Genomic DNA, 25,104 nt, shown 5'->3' with positions numbered 1-25,104 from the left:
CATATAGAACCAATATACAATCTCGAAGACTACCACAAAGAGCTACAGTTCAAACTAAAAGTTACAGCAAAGACTACTAAAGAGTTAATTGATAAAATAAAAAAGAAGCGTACAGATAAACAAAGTGAACTTGCCAAACCAATACAAATAAAAATAGGAGATTCAGTCCTGTTAACGAATGAGAACAGAAGAAAACTAGATAAAATATACCTTGGACCATTCCAAATAATATCAATTGAGCATCCCAATGTCACAATTGTAGACATTAAAACTAAAAACAAACAGACTATACATAAAAATCGCATAATAAAATGCAACTAATGAGAAACCCATCTCCATTAGGGGGAAGGGAATGCATAACTAAATTAAATTCCCAGACGATCACGAGTTTATAATATTACCTATTCAAATACCTATGTTGTATTGTATACTACAACAGTTTACCAAGTTAGTAATTAGTTAGTTAATTAACTCGAATACAAAAAAAAATGTACATATTCCAAATATTAAACAAACATGTTTATACATACAAAAACCAGAATAATTGTAAGGTCAGACGAATTCTAGGCGAAATTTACTGAACACGAATGATTCCATTAGATTACATCATTCTCAAAAAGAGGGAAGGTGTAACAGGATCACTGGACCACCTACAACCCGATACACATGCCCTTATGGCAACAAAATTCTAGCAAGTGCGTCACGCTGTGCAACCAAAATAAACATGCGAACCATGTCGTAAATTCAGGCCAAGGTTCCGATGGTTATTTATTGCATAATATGACGCGCTGACCATTAACTTCCTTTGTTTACTTTTGCACTTCTTCGCTAGCTTCGCTAGCGTGAATTTAATGACAAACACATGCTTGCGCAAATGCGCAAACGTTTCCTATTTATGCTTTCGATTCCGGTTGACATCTTTTCGGACACATGTGTTATGTGTTTTACTACAATTCGCCTGACCACGCATAATAATAGAATTTAGGTTGTAGCTAGTTGTAAGAAATAAACGAATTGAATAAAAGGGAGTCTGACCCAGTTGGGCGGACTCAGTATGAACGCGTACGTGAAAGTCTTTTCATATAACCGAAAGAAACTACTGGGTGTCCACATGGCGATCCTGCGACCTGCGACAACATTACAATTCGCTAATCTCTAAATGGTTTAAATTCATGAAAAATGGAAGAACTTCCTTTTTTCCCATACATTTGTTCTGCCGATTTGTGTGCTAACCTTACCCGTATCTCGAATGCTTATAACTCGAACATTTCTTAACAGATCGGAAAGATGTTTGCACCAGTTGATAGGAAATATTTCTACACGTCTATCACAATTAATAAAATATTATTTTTCACGAGATGAACAAATGAACAACTGAAAAATTTCAAGCGTTATCTAAACACCCTAACTGCCAAGTTTTGATTGGCCCGATTTAGGGTTTCCCCAACACAGACTTCCAAATCGATGTACCTGTGGAAATCCGCTCTGCAAATATACATGCAAGTCGGGGATATTTTTTTGGTGTTGAGTACTTTTGTGCTCTCTTGTCGCTCTTGTGCAGACCGGAATATGTTTCCCTAAAACGTACTTTTAAACTGAGAAGCCTGGGAAAATCGTCATTTCAGATACTAGAGGTGAATGAACTTTCACGGTTCGAGAACTTCGTAAAAATGAGATGTGCAATAATTTCAGAGGGAAATATAAAATAAAATCTTCGCTTGACAATTCTCCCGTTCACATATTTTGTTCGTCCTAGGCATCATATCAAACGTAAAAGGACGTTCATCAAATTTATTTGTAACGAAGAACATAATCTATTACAAAAATTTCGATGCATTCTAAAATAATATTCGAAGTGGTAAACAAGTGGATTGCATAATATAATTGCGTAGTTCTACGTCGAAAATATGCGGTCGTGCCCTAAATACAACCCCTTACAATCTTTGTTAAAAAGGGTACTTCTGACGCAATTCGTCGGTAAAATAGCACTTTCGTTTAGACATTTGAAAAAAATAACTTGAAATATCGAGACAAAACACAAAAACATCACCGTGGCCAGTGAAACAAAATCTGGAAATTAAAATAGTTGAAAGGTCTCGTGGAAGATCCAACCGGGCACCCTTGTTTTAATGCACATTTCACATTTCGGTAAGAACTAAAGTTCCCCATACTTTTATGTATTTGGAAAAATGATTTCTCCCAGGTAGCTTGGTTTTGATGTCTCTGTTAGGGAACACATTTCGGTGGGAACAAAAGTTCCCCCTACTTTGATGTGTTTGCAATGCCGATTTCTCCGTACCTTCGGTTTCGCCCAATCAGAACGAGGTATTTCCGTTTGGAGACTTTTCGATTGTTTGATAGTTAGTTTCATATAATATATTATTTTATTCATTGTGATGAATTGTTATGGAGTGCTCGGATCGATTGATACTCGTAAATCCATCAGGAAATAACTGACCAATAATTGTAAGTACATGAGCCGCTGCTTGTGTCGTCAATTTCGACCAATCAGTGGGTGGGTGTTTCCGTTAGGATAGGGGTTGAGATTTTTCAATTGTTCGATAGTAAGGTTCATGACATATATTATTTTATTCAATTAAAAAACTTGTTATGGATTTCCGAAATTGATTGACGCAAAAATCTTATCAATCCATCATGAAATGATTGAGCAATTAGCGTTTGAAATTGGACAATTTTCACGATGTGCTCGATTTTCAATTTGTACCCCAATATGTTCCCGAAAGACGTAATCCTACGACAAAACCCAACAGTAAATATTTCTGAATATAGGGGTAATCCATGCACAACTTCAAGGCTTGTGTCACTCCAATAAAGTCATTTTTTCAATGAATTCTTGCAACAGTTCTAGTGAATGCTGTGGAAATATCGACTGAGCTTCCAATGCTCAACAAAACCATTTAGGGTCGTGTCAGTGGAAATTGCTCACAGTTCCCAACGCATGTTTGAAATGGAATTTCAGAGTTAAGGGTGAACGTATATTTGTGAATCGTGTACCTATTTTGTGTTCCTAAAACCCGTTGCCGCACGTGCTCCTGTCACGGAGTGGATAATTTTTCACGCTTGATTAATGACACTAGGAAAATTATCCCCTGACTTCCGCCTATCTTCCGCTGCTGTAAATGGAGTGCGGGAATGACAGCTCGCTTGCTAATGTTTTCGGGTGTTTTCTTGTTGAATTTTTAATTAAATTTATATTCGCTAGTAAGGGTTCGAGGCAGAAAAATTATCGTTTCACTGCCGTGTGTGCAATGTGTTTTAATTCTATGAATCCTCATTCCAGCTTATGAAGCTATCTAAAATAAATAAGGTTTAATAATTTATAATACTGATACGAAAAGCAGTCAATCCTCGGAATTGGAGCATCATTGCACGATACCGGTCCATCCCCGGTAGGCTAGATTGCCGGAAAGTTCCCCGGGAGATCTCCGCCTGCGGATGGCTTCATTTTCATAACTCGTGCCGTAGTCAGTCCGCAGTGATTCACCGGCCGTTACGTGGAATTCTTCATCATTCTCGCGCCCCTTGTGATGATGGCCACCTTCCGAAAGTTTCTTCAGTCCCAGAATAGAGGATAGCAGCAGGGCCATCATGGAAACGGCAAGTGCCTTCAGGGCCAGCATTGCTACACCACCTAGGCCGAGCGCACCGAGCATTTTACCCATCATGACGCCCATCACCATGACCATGCCGAGGCCCTTGTCCTTTTTGCGTGCTTCTGTTGAGTAGAGTTATAGGAATACAGAGATTTTAATTCCACGTTGACTGTAGAGATGCTTCCAGACATGCTGGATCTGCGGATATATCCGAAAATTTACAGGTTTGTTTTATTTTCACGGATGCGAAATGGACAAAATTTTGAGCAATATCCACGAATTTTCAAGATCTTCTGCTTTCATTGTTTGTTGGTTTTTGTTTCTACACGGCCACATGTTGTTTCCGCTTTTCGTCTGTAATCCTATTTTTATATAAGAGCAATTACACCCCAAAGCATAACATATGACCATTTTTAATTACAACTGATTTCTTATAAGGGCGTATTCAAAATCATTGATCTATCTTTCAAAAAATCGTAACTCAAAATCCAGATATCTGATTAGAATGTAATGTTTGACAAAGTTGTTGAAAAATAAATGAATCGTCTGAGAAAAATTACAGTTTAATTGTACTGTTTAAAAATCTTTCTCAACAATTAAATTCAATATTAAAAACCTTTATATCTCAAAACAACAATTAAAACAAACATTGAACGGAAAAAATATTCATAGTTTGAATAGTAACAAGCTAAAAAGTTGTACCATGGCGTACACGATTCCAGACATTTTGGTTATGTGATACAAAAAACACGAACAGATTCTGAATCAGTAAAGATGCCGCTATCGCATGAACTTTGGACAAGTCAAAAGCATGTTGTATGACAAAATGGCGGCCGATTGAAGAAAAAATGCTGTTCAAAGCGATTTTTTTGCGTTTCTCGATTTTTTGAAAATAGTGAAATAAAAAATATGATAATTTTTATTAGTTCATGTGATAGAGGGATACATACAGATTGTATTCAAATAAAATCGACAAAAAATCGGTTCAGTAGAACTTGAGATTTCGTGTACGCCAGTTTTAAAAAACTACTTTCGAGAAAAACGCGTTTGAAGTTAATTGTTATGGCCGTACCAGATGAGATATCACTGAAATGGATATAACTCGGTAGATAATGGGAATTTCGAAACTAGGATGTATTCTTGAGTGTCTAAACTTCAGAAATATGAAGAAAAACATTAAAAATCAAGTTTCTACACTAGAATACCCCCTCAACAAACAATATTATTAATATTGAAAAATATTCTTTAAACATACCCTGAACAGAATCGTCAATAGCCTATGTTTTTTGGCCCTCCGTGTCGTGGTAAAGATTTCAAAAAATGTATATTGAATGTTAGTCAATATAATAAAATTGCCATTAGCAAAATATCAATTTGTAAATTCCGCTAGACTTCAATTAAATTTTTGTATTGTTTCAGGAAATGTAAAATTTGTAATAATTTCTAGAGGATGAAAACCAAACTTCAATCAAAATTTTAGCCAAACAAAATATCTATAGGTTCATATCAAATTTCAGCTGAATATCATACAATTTAATACTTCTTTTTACTCATTCGCCTCTAACCTTAGAAAAAGTCAATTTAGAAAACTTAACCTATACTCTCAGTCTTCAGAATGGTCATTTTGGAATTGAATTTGATCCTATTCAAATCAAAGCCACCATAATCTGGCCGATCATTGTGCTCGATTTTCAATTTGTACCCCAATATGTTCCCGAAAGACGTAATCCATAATCTGGCCGATCATTATTCATTAGCAAATTATATTTTATCGTTCATAATTTTTGTTTTTACTTTTAGCAAAAAAATAAGAAAAAAAACTTTGGCCCTGTTCGAAAAGTAGCTTAATTTTTTTGAAAATTTCAAGATTACAAAGTTGCTTGAATGACTAATATCTTTACACCCACAACATTTCACTGCAATCTGAGATGGTGCTGCCAATACAATGGTCAGTCGAGTTGACATGAAATCAGTTCTATTTAAAGGTGAATAGTCCTTATACACTTTTGAATATCGTCCATATTTTTTTTTCGATGCAACTTCTTCTGTAACCTTGATCGGCGTCGACAATCACCAGCCTGCATTGGAAATGCCTAAAAAATTATCGATGCCCGTTCGCTTTGACAATACAACTGATGTGCATGAGTTCGACTTTCAAAACAATGATTTCGTTGCAATGTGTCAGTTATTTTCCCAGACATATTGGCAGTTGAGATTCCCACTTTTCAATAGATGCCGTTTACTATTTCGAGGAGATCGTGAGCCGAGCTATATCTAATTGTGTACATCTGAAACAACTGAGATCTAAGGCGCTCCGCAAGTACTCTTACACTAGCAATTCAATAATCAAACGTTTACTCTCAGTTGCCGGCAAGGAATATCGATCGTAAAACCGTTTCCTTTACAAAAGGTATACAGTAAAACCTGTTTTTGTGCGGTGTTTTATGTGCAATTTTTTTGTGCGATTTTTTTGTGCGATTTTCTGTTCTGAAATCATCCCGTTCCTCTCATCAAATGCTTTAAGTTTTCTATGTTTTTGCATGACATGATTTCTAACGTTTCGACATGCAACTAAAAGCACAAAACAGCCACGCGCAACCGAAGAGGCAAAGTGTCCCATCGCAAAGCAGGGAAACAAATGGAAATTGAACGGTGAATGGCGTGGATTTGAGTTATTTTCTTGTGGGAAACTTTTTTTATGCGGTCCCTAGCTACCGCACAAATTTTTTTTTTTTCAAAAATGTGTACCGAACATGATTTTTTAAAGCTACTGGTGAAGTTTTACACGATTTTTTTATGCGACTTCTTTTGTGCGGTCCCTATCCGCACAAAAAAAGGTTTGCCTGTACTAGGCGTTTACAGGACAATCTACGACGCAATCAAAAGCAGTTCTGATCGTTTGTGAAGACATAAAGGAAGGAGAATGGGCTAACAATAGAGATTCACTAGGCTGACAGAACTGCCTGCACCTCATTGAAAAAATGTAAACTACTGTGGGAGCACATCAAAAGTGTCTTTTAGGCCTTCCACACATTGGGCAACCGCAACCCGATCTATGTTGACGATGTCAATCGCTTCTCCAACTCAGCTCTGCACATCGAGGCAACTCAAACGTGATGAAATCGTTAAGTTTTCATCCGTCATCATAAACTGCACAATCGCTGGCAGTGATGCCGTTTCTTTAACTACAGAAAGAAATAATATGAGGGGAAATTTATGAAAAACTTTTGACATAGGACTATGTCTTTGATTTCTATATAGACCATCTTGAATTTTCAAAGCGAACTTGATTAAAAATGTTGATTCCCACGAAAAACTACCCTGTGCAAAATATCAGCTCAATCGGACTTCATTTACTAAAGTCGCACGGGGGCAAAGTTTGTGTTTTTTGAAAACCGAAAAATCACCCAAGGGGGATTAAAGGAAATCGGGGTTCTCGAAAAAAAATGTTTGATGCCAAATGTCTTCATTGCATGAATCGTCGAGATCTACTGTCATCTCGGAAATTTTTTTTTGTCAAAAACACTTTGGGACTTGTCGTTTTTTCGGAATATGAAGCAAACGTATGGTTTAGGATGCCAATGAGATTCGTCATATTGATTTTCCATACGGGACTTCCTGTGAAATGTTGATTTACACGATAAAAAACACTCTACAAAATATCAGCTCAATCGAACTCCACCGAATGAGATAAATTCACTGCAGCATCTACAAGAACTTCCCAAGAGAGCACTCATGGCCATAGAATACTCAATATACATCACCGGGCTATAAAGTTGTTACAAACAATCTTCCGGACAACGTTGTAACGAAGCATAAAGTGCTATTTCTGTCTATAATATATTTCTGTAATCATAGATTTATTTGACTTATGCTTATATTTATGTAGATCTTAACTATTTAGACTTGTGTTTAAAAATGTCAATGGCTATGTTTAGAAACGGCTACCATTTAATGTGTCAAAAGAGAAAACATTACAGGTTTTGAACAATGAAAAACCTCAATTCAAATGGAATTACTAAATACAATCACAGTCCTATGTCAAAACTCCGCCGTGCCTCTAGGCCTAGACCCATCTACTTTTTTTTGTAAAAAAAAAATAAACTTTACATGAGATTTTTCTTAACACGAGCGAAATTGAGAAACAAAAGTATTCAGTTTTGAAAATAACATCTAATTGAATGTACGCGCAACTTTTTAAAAATCTACAATGGTTTCAAGGCGGAACCTTTTAAATCCAATTTGTAATATAAAAGAAAAACCTGTTTGTATGGCATTCCTGGATGTACTTTCTTCGAAAGTGCTACAGCCAGAGAAGTCAGGTTTAAAGACATGTCTTCATTTTGAAGACATTTACCTTACTGTGAAGACATATGATTTTGTGAAGACATTTTGACACTGTCGTGGAAACGCTTAAATGGAGAATGAAGCTTCGGGCGATGATCGTATTCAGAGATATATCGATCAAATATCCTGATCCTTAATAATGACGTAGTTGCGAGTACAATTTGATTGCAAAATTTTAGTTGGTTCTAGAGGATTGCTGATTAGTTCAGAAATGGACTGCAGGTTGTTCCAGTTCTCTCTTTAACACGTTGAGCCCCGAATTGTTTTCGCTGCACTCCCCATGCAAACACATTATATACATTTATTGCATAAAAATAAAATAGTCAGAAATTCGACTAGAAAGCAGTCACAGTTCGTAACACATTCGAAAACAAACAACATATTCTTTTACTTTCTTGCTTTGTAACTGTCAGTTCCAGTGGTCAACGATATCCTAACGAAAAGCTCAATGTCAATTGCTAGGGACCGACGAATGGATCAACGTGTTAATTATCGAAAACAAAACCACACGACTCGAGCGGTCGAATCATTTTTGGTGAAACGAAATTTTATTATAAAAAATGATGAATTCACATAATATCCTATATATTGTGCTAAGGTCGAGCTCCCGAAAGCGAAAATAATTTTCCATTTTCCGTAATTTTTTAAACGGTTTTATTTAGCTTGCCCTGTAATCTGTTTGTATGTTTGTAACATGTTTGTCTGTAGCGCTGACCCACATTAATAGAAATTTGACCCCCTTCCTGTTGACCGATTGATCTGAAATTTGGAACACACCATTATCTCTGCAGTCATTCTTAAACTGCGTATTTCATTATCTTGAAAATCCAAGATGGCGGATCACATATTTTCTCAAAACCTCATCAATATGGGTTTTCCAAAACCCCATCAATATGGGTATCAAATGAAAGGGCTTGACTAGTAGAATACGGTTATTTATGATAAATGTAAATCCAATATGGCTACCATTACAAAATGGCGGACTACATATTTTCTCAAAACCTCATTAATATGAGAATCAAATGAAAGGGCTTGACTAGTAGAACACGGTTATTTATGAAAAATTCAAATCCAAGATGGCTGCCACTACAAAATGGCGGACTACATATTATGTCAAAACCCCGTTAATATGGGTATTAAATGAAAGGGCTTGACTAATAGAACACCGTTATTCATGAAAAATGTAAATCCAAGATGGCTGCCACTACAAAATGGTGGACTACATATTCTCTCAAAACCCTATAATTATGGGTATCAAATAAAAGGCCTTGACTATGAGAACACAGTTATTTATGAAAAATGTAAATCCAAGATGGCTGCCACTACAAAATGGCGGACTATATATTCTCTCAAAACCCTATAATTATGGGTATCAAATAAAAGGGCTTGACTATGAGAACACAGTTATTAATGAAAAATGCAAATCCATCAAAATCCTACCAAATGGCGGACTACATATTATGTCAAAACCCCATTAATATGGGTATCAAATGAAAGGGCCTGACTAGTAGAACACAGTTATTTATGAAAAATGCAAATCAATGATGGCTGTATATTTTCTAAAAACCCGATTAATATGACTATCAAATGAATGGGCTTGAATAGTAGATCACAGTAGATCATGAAAAATACAAATCCAAGATGGCCGCAATCACAAAATAGCAAATGACTTTATTAAACGGTTTTATTTAGCTTGAACTGTTCGTTTGTATGTTTGTATGTCTGTAAGGTTGTCCCACATTAATAGAAATTTGACTAATAGGAACTGACCGAATTTATAAAATACCTTTATCTCTGCTGTCATTTTAAAACTGCATATCTTGAAAAATCCAATTTGGCCGCCGCTACAAAATAGCTGAATTCATGATATCATCTCAAAAAAAAAGTTGATTGAGATATGTGTATCAAACGAACAAACTACATTTGGAGAACACACTATGTATTTTCTGCAATCCACTCATTATTGGTATCAAATGAAATTTTTTGACTGATAGAATACATTACAATGGTATTATTGTAGAGAAATATTCTAATGAAACAGATAATGTACTAAAAATTAGAAAATAAAATAAGTAAAAAAAACTTTTAAGTAAAAAAAACTTTGGGATTAAACATAATAATGTACTAAAAGCTAGAAGATAATTAGGCAAGTAGCAGTTAGCAGTTATCACACCTCTCCTTCATTAATCTAGGGCATTGATAAGACTAAAATAAAATCGTGGGGCATGAAGGATTTCTATTATCCACTATTAGCGACTTCATCATATGTCCCACGATTTTATTGTAGTCTTATTAATGTCCTAGACTAATGAAGGAGAGGTGTGATAACGGCTAACTGCTACTTGCCTAATTATCTTCTAGTTTTTAGTACATTATTATGTTTAATCCCAATTAAACCGTTCAACTTAAAAAGTTTTTTTTACTTATTTTTTCCCATAATAACTACCTTCAACATCTCCGACGTCTAGGATTGTCGACCGCATGGCGTCCTGCAGTTTGCTATTATCCACCAGTGCTCCCAAGTTGATCTTAAGCTCATGGTCTACCAAATATCGAGAAAGTCTACCCAGCAAGCCTTCATCCGTGCCGTCGATCTCGTTGAAGGCCCGCTCCCTCTCTTCGTCACTCCGTACGATTTGCGCGATCTCAACCCCCGGCAGCACGTGTAACGATTTTTCCTTCCCCACCTGTTTCATCACGTTCCGCAGCATCTTTTCTCCGAAGCAAACGAGCGAACTTTCCACTCCGACGCAGTCCTTGGTGCTGCTGCTGGCGGCAGAGGTCAAGTTCACCCATCCCACCAACGCAACCATCACTGCTGCGAACACTAACCGCGCACTTGATTTTTCCATTTCACCAGCTAATTATTATTAATTAAGCGTCAAGCACCACAGGGAGGACCTCACTCTTGTGCCGACCAACCGTTTGGATCTGAAACAGTTTATTGTCGAGTGGAAACTGATGTCGTCGGAAGGCTGAAACAAACATTTTATACACTGGGGGAATTAGTTTGCCCGACAAGAATCAGATCGGAGCAATTTTTCCACTTGCAAAGAAAGAAATGGAAAATCTGCCGATATTCGTCGCGACATGGCCGAGAAAAAAAACAAACCGCAGAAATTGATTTCATGCCGTTCAGTGTTCAGTCTGTTTGTACAGTAGCAATTCAACGATGCTTTCCACCGGGTTCCGTATGAGAGCTTTTCTGCCGTTCCCAGCTGTTGCCACTCGGACATAGTTTGTGTCGTTAGTGAACTTCACCTCCGCAATGGGTGGGTGACGATTCGGAAAATGAGCGTAAACAAGCAGGTGTACCAAAAATTAAAGCGGTTCCTCTGGTATAATATTTGCGACACATTAAAAGGGATGAGAACATTAGCCTCGTAATGAAGTGAGTACCAGTCTGTTAATGGCACTTTCGCACCTCCGAAGTATTTCGATGGAAGTCCCGGTAATTTGCAATTATAGTTACTGAAACGGAATAAAATGTTCCTAACAACCTTACTCGTGTAACCACAAGGGGTTTTATATTGTCTAGAAAGTTCTAAGGATTACAAGCTGTCAGTTGTTTTTTGAAAAACAGCTCCAACGATGTTTTCGACAGAATATTTCCGGAGAGTTTATGAGCTCGAATCAGTAATTATCCATAGTTCAACCATTACATATTGATACTCACTGATGTAGAACCAGAAATTCCCGCGCCAAATGGACCGTTGTTTTTCCACGCTCCCAGTACAGAAGATGCAAGAGCAAAATAATCTAATGATTCATGGTTTTATGCATGACTGCTTTCTAGTGAAGGTGAAACTTTCCACCGTTTCCATGGACTTTGTTTTTATTTATCAATGAGATGAAATCAAATTGAACTTAAATCATTTATTTACTTTATTTACCCAATTTGTCGTTATCTAAGTTAATGTAATGTTTTTTTTTTTAAAACTAATTGGCGTAAGTGTACAACAGCGAGAGCGGCTCGACGAAATCATTACTTACGAGTACCTACTGTTTTAAGCATTAGGTATATGAAGTAGGGTTTATTCCCTTCTCCTTCGGATAACGCTGTGCTGTCCCATTAATCATCCCTACGGTTGGATTACCAAACAGTAGGATAACGCAAATGTAATTTCCTTCTGCGAGGCTTCGCCATACTTGAAGTGGCTGCTCTCTCGCGATTGAAAGACATTTCCCACCTCAAGATATCGCCATTACGCGCCTTTAAGTATTCTTCTCTGCCCCTCTTAAAGCTGATATACTGAAAGAGATAAAGCTTACGATTGCGGAAAGCTGAATCACCTGTTTACCAGCGGTGCTCGACGATATTGTGCTTAGCTTTTTTTAATGCGATGAGGAGGTATGTGTCGGAAGCTTTTGACGAAGCATTAGCCCGCCATGAAATCAGTTACGTTCAGTGTATCGTAATGCATCACAATCCGGACACTTAAGTGCTTACGATGATAACTTCAGCTACTAAAAAATATTGACATGCCATAGCATGAAAAATTGCCTTTCCTATAGAATAAGAAGAAGAATTATAAATTATGAATAACAGACATCCACAAAATCATGTTACATTTGCTGTAATTTGTAAATTTCTTCATTGTGTCGTGATTTGAGATCCGGACACTTTTTTCATCGTGAACTTTGATCCGTCCGGATTTGAAATCATCTTCTTATTCCGGACATTGGTTGTGTAACACAAATATTTGTTTTTATTTTTTACCTTTGACGTAGGATTATTAGGCAGACTTAACAGTTCAGCGCTTAAAACGGGAAACGCGAGCCAAAAAATATTTATATACATTTTTTTAAATATTTTTTCGATATTTGAGTGTTGTGTTTTATGAGTTTTATTGAGTGAATCAATTCTAAAGACCGCCAACACATTTTGCCTTCCATTTTTGTTTATATAGATAGAAGATACAGGAATGCGTTATTCCGTCCGAAAATGCTTTTCCACTTTGGAACAACAAAAATCAATTTCGTTAGGACATCAAATGGACTAACCACGCTTAGCTAATTGTAGAACATATAGGAATTCAATTTCCCGAATTTTCCGATTTTTCTCTCCGCTATATTGATCTACGGGAAGAGACGAATATAACGAAATCTAGATGACTCAAATTGAACCATTCCTTCCTCTGGTTTTGTGCTTACCAACACATTTGGCCTTCCATTTTTATTTATAGACTAGCTGACCCGGCAAACTTCGTCCCGCCCAAAATTTGTTTTTTTTTTGCTATCAATACCTTCAACCATTCACGTTTTCTTACTATGAGCAAGTTCATGGGTCCAGAACTGTTCATTGATTGATCTTCTAATCAACCCCATTAAATATCTTTAACAATAAAATTCCTAGTATTTCTAACAAAACTCATCATTAAAATATCAGATTATTTTCAGACATAATTTTCGTTCAAGACTTTTCAACCACTTTCAAATAACATGTTCCTGCGTTACATGAAATAATTGTTTTGTACAGAAAATATGATAGAATAAAGACAGCCCTAAATCGGACAATCCCTTCTTCGAGTTCTGCTCTTATTAATACATTCGGCGTTACTTTTTTATTGGTATAGATAGAAGAAGATATAGAAGTGCGTTTCATCGTGCGTAGAACATATGGGATTTAATTTTCCTAATTTTCCCTTTTTCCTTCAGAGTTTTCCGAAAATTTTCAATTGTCATGTTTGGTTGGAATATCTTTGGTTGAAATACGTGTAATATTTTTATGGGACCCTATCTCCATTCCAGAGAAGGTGGGAGGAGTGTCATACCATCATAGAAAAAATTTCTCGTACCCAAAAACCCTCTCATCCCAAATATTGCTTGATTAGTTCTCTAGTTATGCAGAAGTTTGTGTTTGTGTGCCCCCTGTAATTTGTGTTTCATTTGTATGGCAGCCCCTCCTTAGGGAAGGTGGAGTTTTTAACTACCATAGAAACATTTACTGTACATTAGTTCTCGAGTTATGCAGAAATTTGTGTTTTATTTATATGAAACCACGCGAACATTGTTTATGAAGACAACTTTATATTATAGAGAAAAAAATCAGCAACAATGTTGGAATTTTATGACCATATGGATGAATGAAAGTCAGAAATACGTGTTTCTAATAATTAAATAACATAATGTGAAAATTTTCATTCAAATTTTAAAATTTGAAAACCGGCTTACACTAACGATTTTGGGACCCAAATTATGGCTCTAACTTGAAGTCGCCACCAGACGTCGACGTCATCGCGAATTACCAATTTACCACCATCTGACATATCGTGATGTCGATGATGAACTTTTACAGCAGAGGGATAGTGAGATAGGCGGTGACGGTAGGTAGAGTGAGATAGCGATAATCGTGTCATACACCTGGTTCTAGCTATTTCCCGCTAATCCCAGTCAGAGAGCTTCGATTTACGTAGAGCTCTCTTCTCCTTACCGTATCTCTGAGAATTCGCGAAGTAATTGAGCACTACTTGATGGGATCGTCCAATCAGACGAGCAATTTCTCTGATACCAACATTTTCTTGGTGAAATGCATCGATTTATCTTTCTTCGCTTTCCGTGAGCTCTTTTCCCTTTGGAATTTTCCAGATTTATTGATCAAAACAACTGAAACAACGGAAAATGTAACTGGTCTTACAGAAACTAGACACTTGAAAAATACAAAAACATTCGTTTACGTTCAACACTTGCACACACACATATGAAAATCATGCAGTGTATGGTAGTCACCAATACCTATACACTAGAATATAAATTGAAGCATTGTTTGTTTACAATGACACAAAGCAGCGAGACATCACCTGGACTTATAGAACTTGAACCGTGGGTGTGTATAGTGTAGGATTCGACCTCAAATCATAGATAAATAAATATCCTCTCTTGGTTCTAGTTTTGAGCTTTACCAGCTGATCCTGTAATGTTGACCTGGGGAACCTTGGAACCACGTTTGACCGAAACTCCACCAGCGGTAGCCTCTTTTACAAGGATGAGGTTCTCCTTGGGATAACTCCCAGATTCTATTTCCTTTGGTAGCTGCGAAAAAAAGGTAGCTTTTTTGAAACAGATGAAAAATATGTTTCAATAACTTTCAACTAACCGTAAACCATGCCGAACTTAGCCCACTCGAAGGGTGACGATCTAACCCTAACAGCACACATGTTTTGAGAAGACTATTTCTATTAATTTATTGCTTCAACATACCTCACCTAGAATCCCAGTGATAGTTGAAAGTCCAGGGGACAAATTGTAGAGCAACGAAATAGGGTTTGAAAACTTAGTTCAAGAATAGAAGCTAAAACTCCACTACCGAAAAAATATATCCGGTTGCGCATCATCGGCATCACCCTCGTTTGTTTGGATTAATATTTTGGCATTTGTTGGATCACGGTGGGTTCGATGTGATTTAAAACGTCTGAAATAATAGATACTAATATGTTCAGTGGTCAAAAACATAGATAATCAGAGTCTTCTAGTAAAAGTCAAGGGGTGCCGATCTTACCCCCAATTTCCCTATCACTATTTTATTCCTAGGATGAGAAATCATAAATAAAGCGAATAAAAAAATTCAGTGTTCATTATCTAAATATTTGTTTTGGACCTATTTTCTTCCCAGATTTTGGGATTGTGGTAATATACAAATAGCTATATAACTACCCGAGCAACGGTCAAATCATTAGTCTTCAGGTAATGCGGGTGCTACACGATTCGTCCAACGTTTTACTCGATTGTTGGACTCAAACATTTGACTCGATGAATCTACAAATGTTGTGACGAATGTGCTGCTACACAGTGAAGTGAATGTTCGATTCAATGCAATCGGTCCAAACAATCGGCGAGTATTTTGATCGATTTATTGTTTTTATTTACCATCAAAAACGTTAGGAAACTTGATGACGATGCGAGTATTGAAATTGCTGCCGTAGCAATTGTACTGATATCGATTAAACTGCAATATTTTGCCGAGTATTTTGAATTTTATGAATCAATTTCATAGTTCCCTCATCTAAAACTTGTAAACAAACCAATCTGTCAAAAATATATTCGGACGAATCGTGTAGCGGTGTATCGAATGTCATCGAGTGTCGAATCAACGAATGACAAAAACTATGGATGGGTTATACCTATGATATAACCGCAAGGTTGCCGTAGGACTGTCGTTGGCTTAGTAATCATTTGTGTTTTTTTCAATTAGCAATAATCGCATCTCGGATGTTCCTCATTGGGTACGATATCACCGCTGCACAGAGCTATCTATTGTATGTATTGATTAAATTATTAATTAAACTAGTGAATGAATTAAACATTTTACGAATTCAATTGCAAACAAATCCCAATTTAGGTCAATTCATGCATTATGTTAGTGGTTATCGCAGCAAATAGTTATCAACATTTTGCCTAATCATCAAACGGTATGCGTAGAAGTTGCACCCGCTTTTGTAGACCGTGTTAGCAAAACGAATTCCGCAGTGTAAAAATGCATGGGAGTATAAAAGTACTGCCAAGATCTGCAATGCCAACCCAACTTACTGGTTTCGGAATCTGTGTTAGGAAAACACATTCCGATTTGCAAAAATGCAAGCAGCTTGCGTCACATTTGCAATGCCAATTTCCCACGCTCCATGGTTTTGAAATCCGTGTTAGAGATATATTCCGACTTGCAGAAAGGCAAACGAGTAAAAAGCACCCACAACTTGCATCTATTTTGCAATGCCAGTTTCCCCAGGCTCCATGGTTTCGAAATCTGTGTTAGGGAAACATTCCAATTTGCAAAAAACAGGAAGTGGGTTATATCTAAGGTATAACCGCAAGGGTGACGTAGGACTATCGTTGATTTAGAGATCATTTGTTTGAAGTTGAATCTAAATACATCCTGAATGAATGAATAAATAAATATTTGGGTGACTTCAAAAACGAGAGTGTTACTTTGAAGACTCAAGGTTTTATGCATCCAATATTGGATACAAAAAACCTTGTTCTGAAGAATAATCTTCAGAAGCTTTCCTGTTAACTGCACTTGATTGACAAATCACAAAACCAAATGTATGTGGTCGCAGTATTATATGGATAGAAAACATTAAAATAAACTCGCTTGAATGTAATTTTCAATTTCAAGGGGAACTGGCAGATTATTTTTCAGCAACGATCATTTCTTTCCAGGTTTCCTCTCGATAACCAGCAAACGAAAAGAGTTGCGCGCGTGTATGTGTGTGTGTGTGGCGGCTGCTTCTATGTCTTCCCGAGGAACCGTATTTCGATGCTGATACTCTCTTGGTCACCTTCTCTTCTCCTTCTGATCGATCGGCTTTTCTGCGCTCCCTCACAGTTAAAACAAACTGATTGCATTTCAGGTCAGGTCAAGCCAGGTAATGAATACCTCGATCCCTCGCCGTTCAGCTCGTTCAGTAACGATGTTGTCTTGTCGATGTCCTCAGGCGTCGTGCACAATTTACGTAACGCAAAAATCCGGATTTTGAACCTCCCCCCCCCCTTTCGTAACGTAATTTCCTATCTCTAATAAACAGAAAGTAACGCAACATCTAACCCCTCCCCCCTTATCGCGTTACGTAATTTGTGCACGACGCCTCACGAAAAATGAATGGGTTTCACCACCAGAATATCATTTCAGTATGCTTTTCGTGCGTGATTGAATCGAGAGAAGGTGTAGTTTACGATGGCAATTTGGAAGGCAAACTAGAGGAGAATGAACTCTCTGAGTATGAAAATTTCGGCGACTGAGCAATAATCGATTGAAAATTATATAATTTTGGCGATACGAAACATTTTCCGTTTTTCATGTTATGCATCCATTATTGGATACGAAAATATCCTACTGATGGGAAAGAATAATCTTCAGAAGCTTTCCAGCTAATTACACTTGATTGAAAAATTACGAAATCAAATGTATTTGGTCGCTGTGTTCGCCATATTATTAGAAAACATTAAAATAAACTCTTTCGCATGGATGTATTCTTCAATTCCCAGGGAACTGGCAGATTATTTTTCAGCAACGATTAGATCTTTCCGGAATTTTCTCGATGCTGTATGGCATCCAAACGAAAATTCTCATTTCAGTTTGGCCTGCAAAAAACTTTTCTGAACTCTAATCCATCAAATTTGGAGCCCTGAAAAGGGCCGTTGATTATGTGCTAAGCTAATATAGCACCCTCTCCTTGGATTCGACGGGCCAGCTGAATGTCCTTGGGCATGATGTGACGCGTTTTACGTGGATAGCACACAAATTTGTATCTTCGAATTAGCCTCCTGCAGCGTCATAACCGCGGAACTTTGGAAGCGCAAGTCGGTTTTGAAGTCCTGAGCAATTCCACGATCCAAAAGCTGCAAAGGTAGCTTGCGGATCAGCAATTCGGTCGACTTCCGATAGCGATGAATTTCACGCAAAGTTCCCGGTCGATAGCGATGTGGCTTCTTCACCTATCCTGCGGCTGGTGCGCTTATCCGAGCTGCTTTCGTGTGCCTTACCACTGAAAGACTAACCTGCTATCTGCTTGGTCCCAAACAAACGAGTCGTCACGGTGCGAGAGTAGAGTAAGAAATGAACGAAAGCAAAGGAAGCGTCATTTTATAACCTGTTTTCGAAGCTATCATTAAGCTATTGAAACAATTTTCCGACTCAATAAATAGCAATCATATAACTCTTGGACATTTTATCTTTTGTATGAAATGATTATCACTGTTCCGTTGATCCGAAGCAGAATGAATCACGCTTAAAGAAGGAATGGATTTTTTCTTGGAATTTAGTCAGCAGAAATAATGCCCTTTCCCAACAATTAAAAACGACAAACGGTAAACAGTTTCATCAAAGTGATTTCTTCGATATGGGGATATATTCACTACATCATGTCATGTATTTCATATTCTTCATTATGAAATCCATATCCATGGCACCTATCGGTATCGAATTATCATCGACACCACGATTTTCGCTAAATGCTCCTTTCAGTTCGGCCTGTAAAAAACTTTTCTGAACTCTAATCCATCAAATTTGGAGCCCTGAAAAGGGCTGTTGATTATATGCTAAGCTAATATAGCACGCTCTCCTCGGATACGATGGGCCAGCTGGATGTCCTTGGGCATGATGTGACGCGTTTTGCATGGATAGCACACAAATTGGTATCTTCGAATAAGCCTCCTGCAGCATCATAACCGCGGAACTTTGGAAGCGCAAGTCGGTTTTGAAGTCCTGAGCAATTCCACGAACCAAATGCTGCAAAGGTAGCTTGCGGATCAGCAATTCGGTTGACTTCTGATAGCGACGAATTTCATGCGAAGTTCCCGGTCGATAGCGATGTGGCTTCTTCACGCTTCCTGCGGCTGGTGCGCTTATCCGAGCTGCTTTCGTGGTGCCTTACCACCGAAGGACTAACGAGCTGTCTGCTTAGTCCCGATGAAACGAGTCCTCAAGGTGCGAGAGTAGAGTAAGAAATGAACGAAAGCAAGGGAAGTGTCATTTTATAAAACATAAAAGAATCGAATGTAAACCCCACCCTCTTTATTATATAATCTTACTGTATACTCACGAATATAATAAGGGTGGGATTTAGATTCTATACTTATATGGTTTATAAAATGACGCTTCCTTTGCTTTCGTTCATACTCTCGCACCGTGAGGACTAGAGCTCGTTAGTCTTTCGCAGACAGCTCGTTAGTCATTCGGTGGTAAGGCACACGAAGTCAGCTCGGATAAGCGCACCAGTAGCAGGATAGGTGGAGAAGCCACATCGCTATCGACCGGGAACTTTGCGTGAAATTCATCGCTATCAGAAGTCGACCGAATTGCTGATTCGCAGCTACCTTTGCAGCATTTGGATCGTGGAATTGCTCAGGACTTCAAAACCGACTTGCGCTTCCAAAGTTCCGCGGCTATGACGCTGCAGGAGGCTTATTCGAAGATACCAATTTGTGTGCTATCCATGCAAAACGCGTCACATCATGCCCAAGGACATCCAGCTGGCTCATTGTATCCGAGGAGAGCGTGCTATATTAGCTTAGCATATAATCAACGGCCCTTTTCAGGGCTCCAAATTTGATGGATTAGAGTACAGAAAAGTTTTTTACAGGCCGAACTGAAAGGAGCATTTAGCGAAAATCGTGGTTTCGATAATAATTCGTTACCGATAGGTGCCATGGATATGGATTTCTTAATGAAGAATATGAAATACATGACATGATGTAGTGAATATATTCGAAGAAATCACTTTGGTGAAACTGCACTATAAAATTATTTGTGTACGAATGCCGCAATCGATAGTCGACTCTAATTTGCGCTGGGTAATTTCCTTGGAGGACTCGATTCCTCCTTTGAACATTAATAATCTCTTTCTGGCAAAACGATGTGGTATGAATCACATTATTTGAATGATAGAATAAAGAAGTTTTCTGCCAATTTCCTTCAACCTCCAAACGTATCTTTCTCCCGTTTGTCGTTTTCGCGTTCGCTAATCCTTTCTCACCACACCCATTTCTCGTTTGAGAAATTGTTGAGTAAACATTGTTTGCCATTGTTGAAAAAATCCAAAACGAAATGTATTTGGTCGCAGCATTATATGAGTAGGAAGCAAATAATCGCTCGAAAATGACTTGATTTTCGCGATGTGAAACATTTTCCGTTTTTCATGCTATGCATCCAATATTGGATACGAAAATTTCCACTGATGGGGAAAAAAAATATTCAGAAGCTTTCCTGTTAATTGCGATTGATTGAAAAATGACAAAACCAAATGTATTTGGTTGCAGTGTTATATGGATAGAAAACATTAAAATAAACTCTTTCGCATGAATGTATTTTTCAATTCCCAGGGGAACTGGCAGATTATTTTTCAGCAACGATGATAGCAACGAGAATTCCGCGCGTGTATGTGTGTGTGTGTGGCGGCTGCTCCGATGTTTCAAGCGGAACCGTGGCATCACTCTCCTCCTGATGGATTCCCTTTTGGCCTTAGGTGCACAAACAGGCTCTTGGTGACACCGTTCATCAGCGTTTTCATGATTAACGAAATTAGCTTCACAACAACAGCGACAACATGCTCCAATCGCTGTTCAATCATAACTGAGTGGGTTTACGAGCGGCGCTCGCTTATATACCGATTGGTGATTTCAATAGCCTGTTTTGAAAGCAATTTTAAGACTATTGAAACAAGTTTTTGGATGAAAAAGTAACAAGTATATGACGCGTAGACATTTTATCTTTCAAATGAAGTGTTTATCATACCATTTCGTTCAGTTGTTTAAGAGCTATTAACGCTCAAAATCTCGGTCTCCAGCGTAACGCTTTCGTTCTCGAAACTTTGGTTTTACACCCCGGTATAGAAATGAAAGACGTAGTCCTACGTCAAAAGGCAAACGAGTACAAAAGTACCCGCTGCTTGCATCTATTTTGCCATGCCGATTTTCCCAGGCTCCATGATCTTGAAGTCTGTGTTAGGGAAACATTCCGATTTGCAAAAACGTAAACGAATACAAAAGTACCCGCTGCTTGCATATAATTTGCAATGCCAGTTTCCCCAGGCTCCATGGTTTTGAAATCTGTGTTAGGGAAACATTCCAATTTGCAAAAAAGCAAACGAGTACAAAAGTAACCGCTGCTTGTATCTATTTTTCAATGCCGATTTCCCCAGGCTCCATGGTTTTGGAATCTGTGTTAGGGAAACATTCCGATTTGCAAAAGCGCAAACGGCTCCATGGTTTTGAAGTCTGTGTTAGGGAAACATCCATTCATCCCAGCGATGGTACCTCAAACGCTACGCAATCATAACTGAGTGGATTTCCGAGTGACACTCGCTTTTATACCGATTGGTGTGATTTCATTAGCCTGTTTTGAAAGCAATTTTAAGGCAATTGAAACAAGTTTTTGGATCAAAAAGTAACAAGCATAGAACGCGTAGACATTTTATCTTTCAAATGAAGTGTATATCATACCATTTCGTTCAGTTGTTTAGGAGCTGTTAACGCTCAAAATCTCGTTCTCCGGCGTAACGCTTTCGTTTTCAAAACTTTGAACTTACACCCCGGTATAGAAATGAAAGAAGTAGTCCTACGTCAAAATCCTTTGACTCGTGCCACTCGCGTTGGAAGGTAATCCAAAACGAACGGATTACCTTCCAACGCGAATATTCGACACTCGACATTGGAGGTTCGTAGCTCGTCAGTCGACTACACGATGCGTCGAATCATCAAGCGTCCAGCATTCGAGGGTGTTCGTAGCATCGTGTAGCGCTGGCTTAATAAAAAAAATTATGTTTGGATCTATTCATTGTCGAATCCTAAAATTAAGCCAAGTATGAATCGAGCTCAAACGACGTGGATACTATAAAATTAGGTGCACACTTCTTAACCTGCAACAGAGACGAATGAACTCTCAGAGTTTAAAGTCTCTATAATACAATACCTTCCTTCCTTCATTAACCTGCAACATTCTTTGTGTGGACACCGACTGGACAACATCGTTGCTGGACGAGCTGGACGGCGAGGGATCGAGTGCCTTTCTCAAGGCAAGAGGGTAGAGGTGGTAGTGCTGGAGTAGAGTAGAGTTTTCAAAGGGCCTTTCTCAAGGCTAGAGAAGAATGAACTGCAAAAGTTTAAAGTCTCTATAATACAATACCTTACCTTACCTTAACCTGCAAGTAAATCATTTCAAAAGAAATGCTATTGTCAAGTTCCCGTTGCTTGAGAAACCACAGCCGTATACAGCCGTTTCTAGAGTGCATGAAACCCCCCTCAATATATTCTGCTTCGACTGGATATTCATCGATCGGTAGATTATTCCACAAATCAGCTAACGATTCCCCTGCATACTCAAAATGTTTCGTTTCCAGTTCCGGGTCCGTTGTTTTTAGTTTCTCATCCAAGTGAAATTCCTCATGATCACGAAGAAGTATTGAACTCCCTGGAAAGAGGAGCCATCCGATGTTCAACTCGATTGAGAGCACTGCGTCTGGAGCATTTGTAGCAACGAATATAGCATCAATTCAATTGATTAAAATAATATATCGAAAATATTTATGACCCTTTCGAAACGAGGATTCTCATCAGGTCCTCCATCCACAATAATTATGATTACTGGCTTTATTATACCTCGATACCGAATAAATTCGAATTCAGGCAGCTCGCACACCCTTCTAAAATCGAGACCATGACAAAATGCGTTCGAAGAACGGTGTCTTCTTGAACGAACTGCAACTTACATTGGACCACCGTATTGAACTACTTCAGCATGATCAAAGTGATAACAGACGTAATAATCTTACGTTTAGCAGCCATGACCAGTGTTACCACATTTTTATCTGTACCAGAGGGGTTAAGAATCTTTCTCGTCTGTACTTTTTCGACCCACCAAAGATCTGTTCCATCGAAACTATTAGTGGTAGAGAGAAATCTATCATGCTAATAAAGCATGAAAAAATACTCATTTATTTATTACGAACACTACATTTACATTTGCAAGCCATTCGTGTGTTTTATGATGCATATACATATTTTTTTCTGAATCCAGATTGCAGCACCAAGCGATATTGTGGCGTAAAAGTCGTCATGCACCTCGATGTTCTTCTTCTTCTTCTTCTTCTTCTTTAATGGCACTAACGTTCCTAGAGGAACTTCGCCGTCTCAACGTAGTATTACTTACGTCATTTTTTATTAGTACTTAGTTGAGATTTCTATGCCAAATAATACGCCTTGAATGCATTCTGAGTGGCAAGCTCTTGAATACGCGTGATCACAGTGCAAGTCGGAGGAAATTTCTTTGACGAAAAATTTCCCCGACCAGAACGGGAATCGAACCCGAACACCCGGCATGTTAGTTATGACGCTAACCACTCGGCCACGGGAGCACCTCGATGTTGCTTTGTTCAAATGTAAGAAATTTCACACATGGAAAAAATCTGATTCAATCTGTACTTTTTGACGAAAATCTGTACCCTGTAGAATCCGTACCAAAATTAACGAAAAAATCTGTACCTTTCCAGATAAATCTGTACGTGTGGCAACACTGGTCATAACAAAATAATGATAGATTAACGCGAGATTCGAGATGCATTCGGTGCATGCTTACTGGCTGCCAAGTACAACATGTGCTTTATCATTTTGGTTGAGAAAACACACCTTATTCGATCCCAGAATCGAATATAGCTGCCCGAGAATATAGGGGCACGTGAATTTATTTAGGAATAAAAATGGATTTTTTATGTTACGATCACGACTACCCCCCACCCCCTATGTCACATTAAGTAACGCAACCTTATTTTCTAGCTTTTAGTACATTATTATGTTTAATCACAATTAAACCGTTTAACTTAAAAAGTGTTTTTTTACTTATTTTATTATATGTGTGTGTCCAAGCGCTGAGCGTAAACCAAAGGTTTTGTCATTTTCAAGCGTCAAGTTTCTATAAGACCGGTTACGTTTATCCGTTGTTTTAGTTGTTTTGATCAATAAATCAAATCAAATCCATCAAATCGAATCCAGGAATTTTGGTGGATACTCGTGCATGGTTTGGGTGGGATTCTGCGCAACCGGAATGCTCAAGATAGCTTTCACATCATTCAAGGATTACATACATGTTCTAGAATCCTCTCTCTTACCGTTTTCGCGTGGATATCGTCGCAAAAAATTCGCATTCCAGCAAAACAATGCTACTGTTCATCAGCAAAGAAACTAAGCAAGGGATTAAGGACCGAAAGTTTTTGGACTTATAGAAACTTATAGAAACTGGACAGCTGAAATTATCATATTTGAGCACAATAAATAAATAAACAACTTTTTTGAACGGAATTGACGTTAAATGTACTTTATTCATTTCATTCAACAATGTGTGAATATATCTTGTTGAAGTTCTATCTGTTTGTGTTGCAACGAAATAGAATCAGGGTGGTCTCATAGAAGTGGGACAGAGTGTATATCGGTTTGACATGGAATGGCTGCATTAAGGCACACAAAGGTTCTGTGAAAACAGCAAAGGTTTTATTAGTTATATTCCGAAGTCTAAGTGGTAGGATTACTCAAGTTTACATTCTAAGAATATCCAGATTGTTATTCCAATTGATACCCGAAGCGCAATCAATCAAAAGCGAAGATGCAGCTACGCTCGTTGAAAAAGATTGTTGCACCGATAAAACTGGTGTCCATAGCT

General features: G+C 38.0%; 1 protein-coding gene and 1 pseudogene across 1 annotated transcript; both read right to left on the bottom strand.

Moving 5' to 3' along the window:
• Positions 1 to 3,169: 3,169 nt before the first annotated feature.
• On the bottom strand, positions 3,170 to 10,897 carry LOC129763322 (uncharacterized). Its single transcript, XM_055762263.1, has 2 exons — positions 10,408 to 10,897; positions 3,170 to 3,736 (listed from the first exon to the last, which is right to left on the bottom strand). Exons 1-2 carry the CDS (start codon positions 10,811 to 10,813, stop codon positions 3,384 to 3,386), a joined length of 759 nt encoding a protein of 252 aa, XP_055618238.1. The 5' UTR covers positions 10,814 to 10,897; the 3' UTR covers positions 3,170 to 3,383.
• Positions 10,898 to 16,042: 5,145 nt separating this feature from the next.
• LOC129763729 (U4 spliceosomal RNA) lies at positions 16,043 to 16,209 on the bottom strand (annotated as a pseudogene).
• Between the last annotated feature and the right edge of the window lie 8,895 nt (positions 16,210 to 25,104).

Source organism: Toxorhynchites rutilus, chromosome 1, assembly GCF_029784135.1.
Source record: "Toxorhynchites rutilus septentrionalis strain SRP chromosome 1, ASM2978413v1, whole genome shotgun sequence".
Taxonomy (NCBI): Eukaryota; Metazoa; Arthropoda; class Insecta; order Diptera; family Culicidae; genus Toxorhynchites; species Toxorhynchites rutilus.
The sequence above is the reverse complement of the archived record's forward strand: the minus strand, read 5'-3'. Positions and strand labels throughout refer to the sequence as shown.

Excerpts from the sequence above, each read along its gene's own strand:
- LOC129763322 (XM_055762263.1), bottom strand. The coding sequence starts at position 10,813 with ATGGAAAAATCAAGTGCGCGGTTAGTGTTCGCAGCAGTGATGGTTGCG. Across the intron at positions 3,737-10,407 it reads AGACGTCGGAGATGTTGAAG|AAGCACGCAAAAAGGACAAG; the intron begins GTAGTTATTATG and ends TCTACTCAACAG.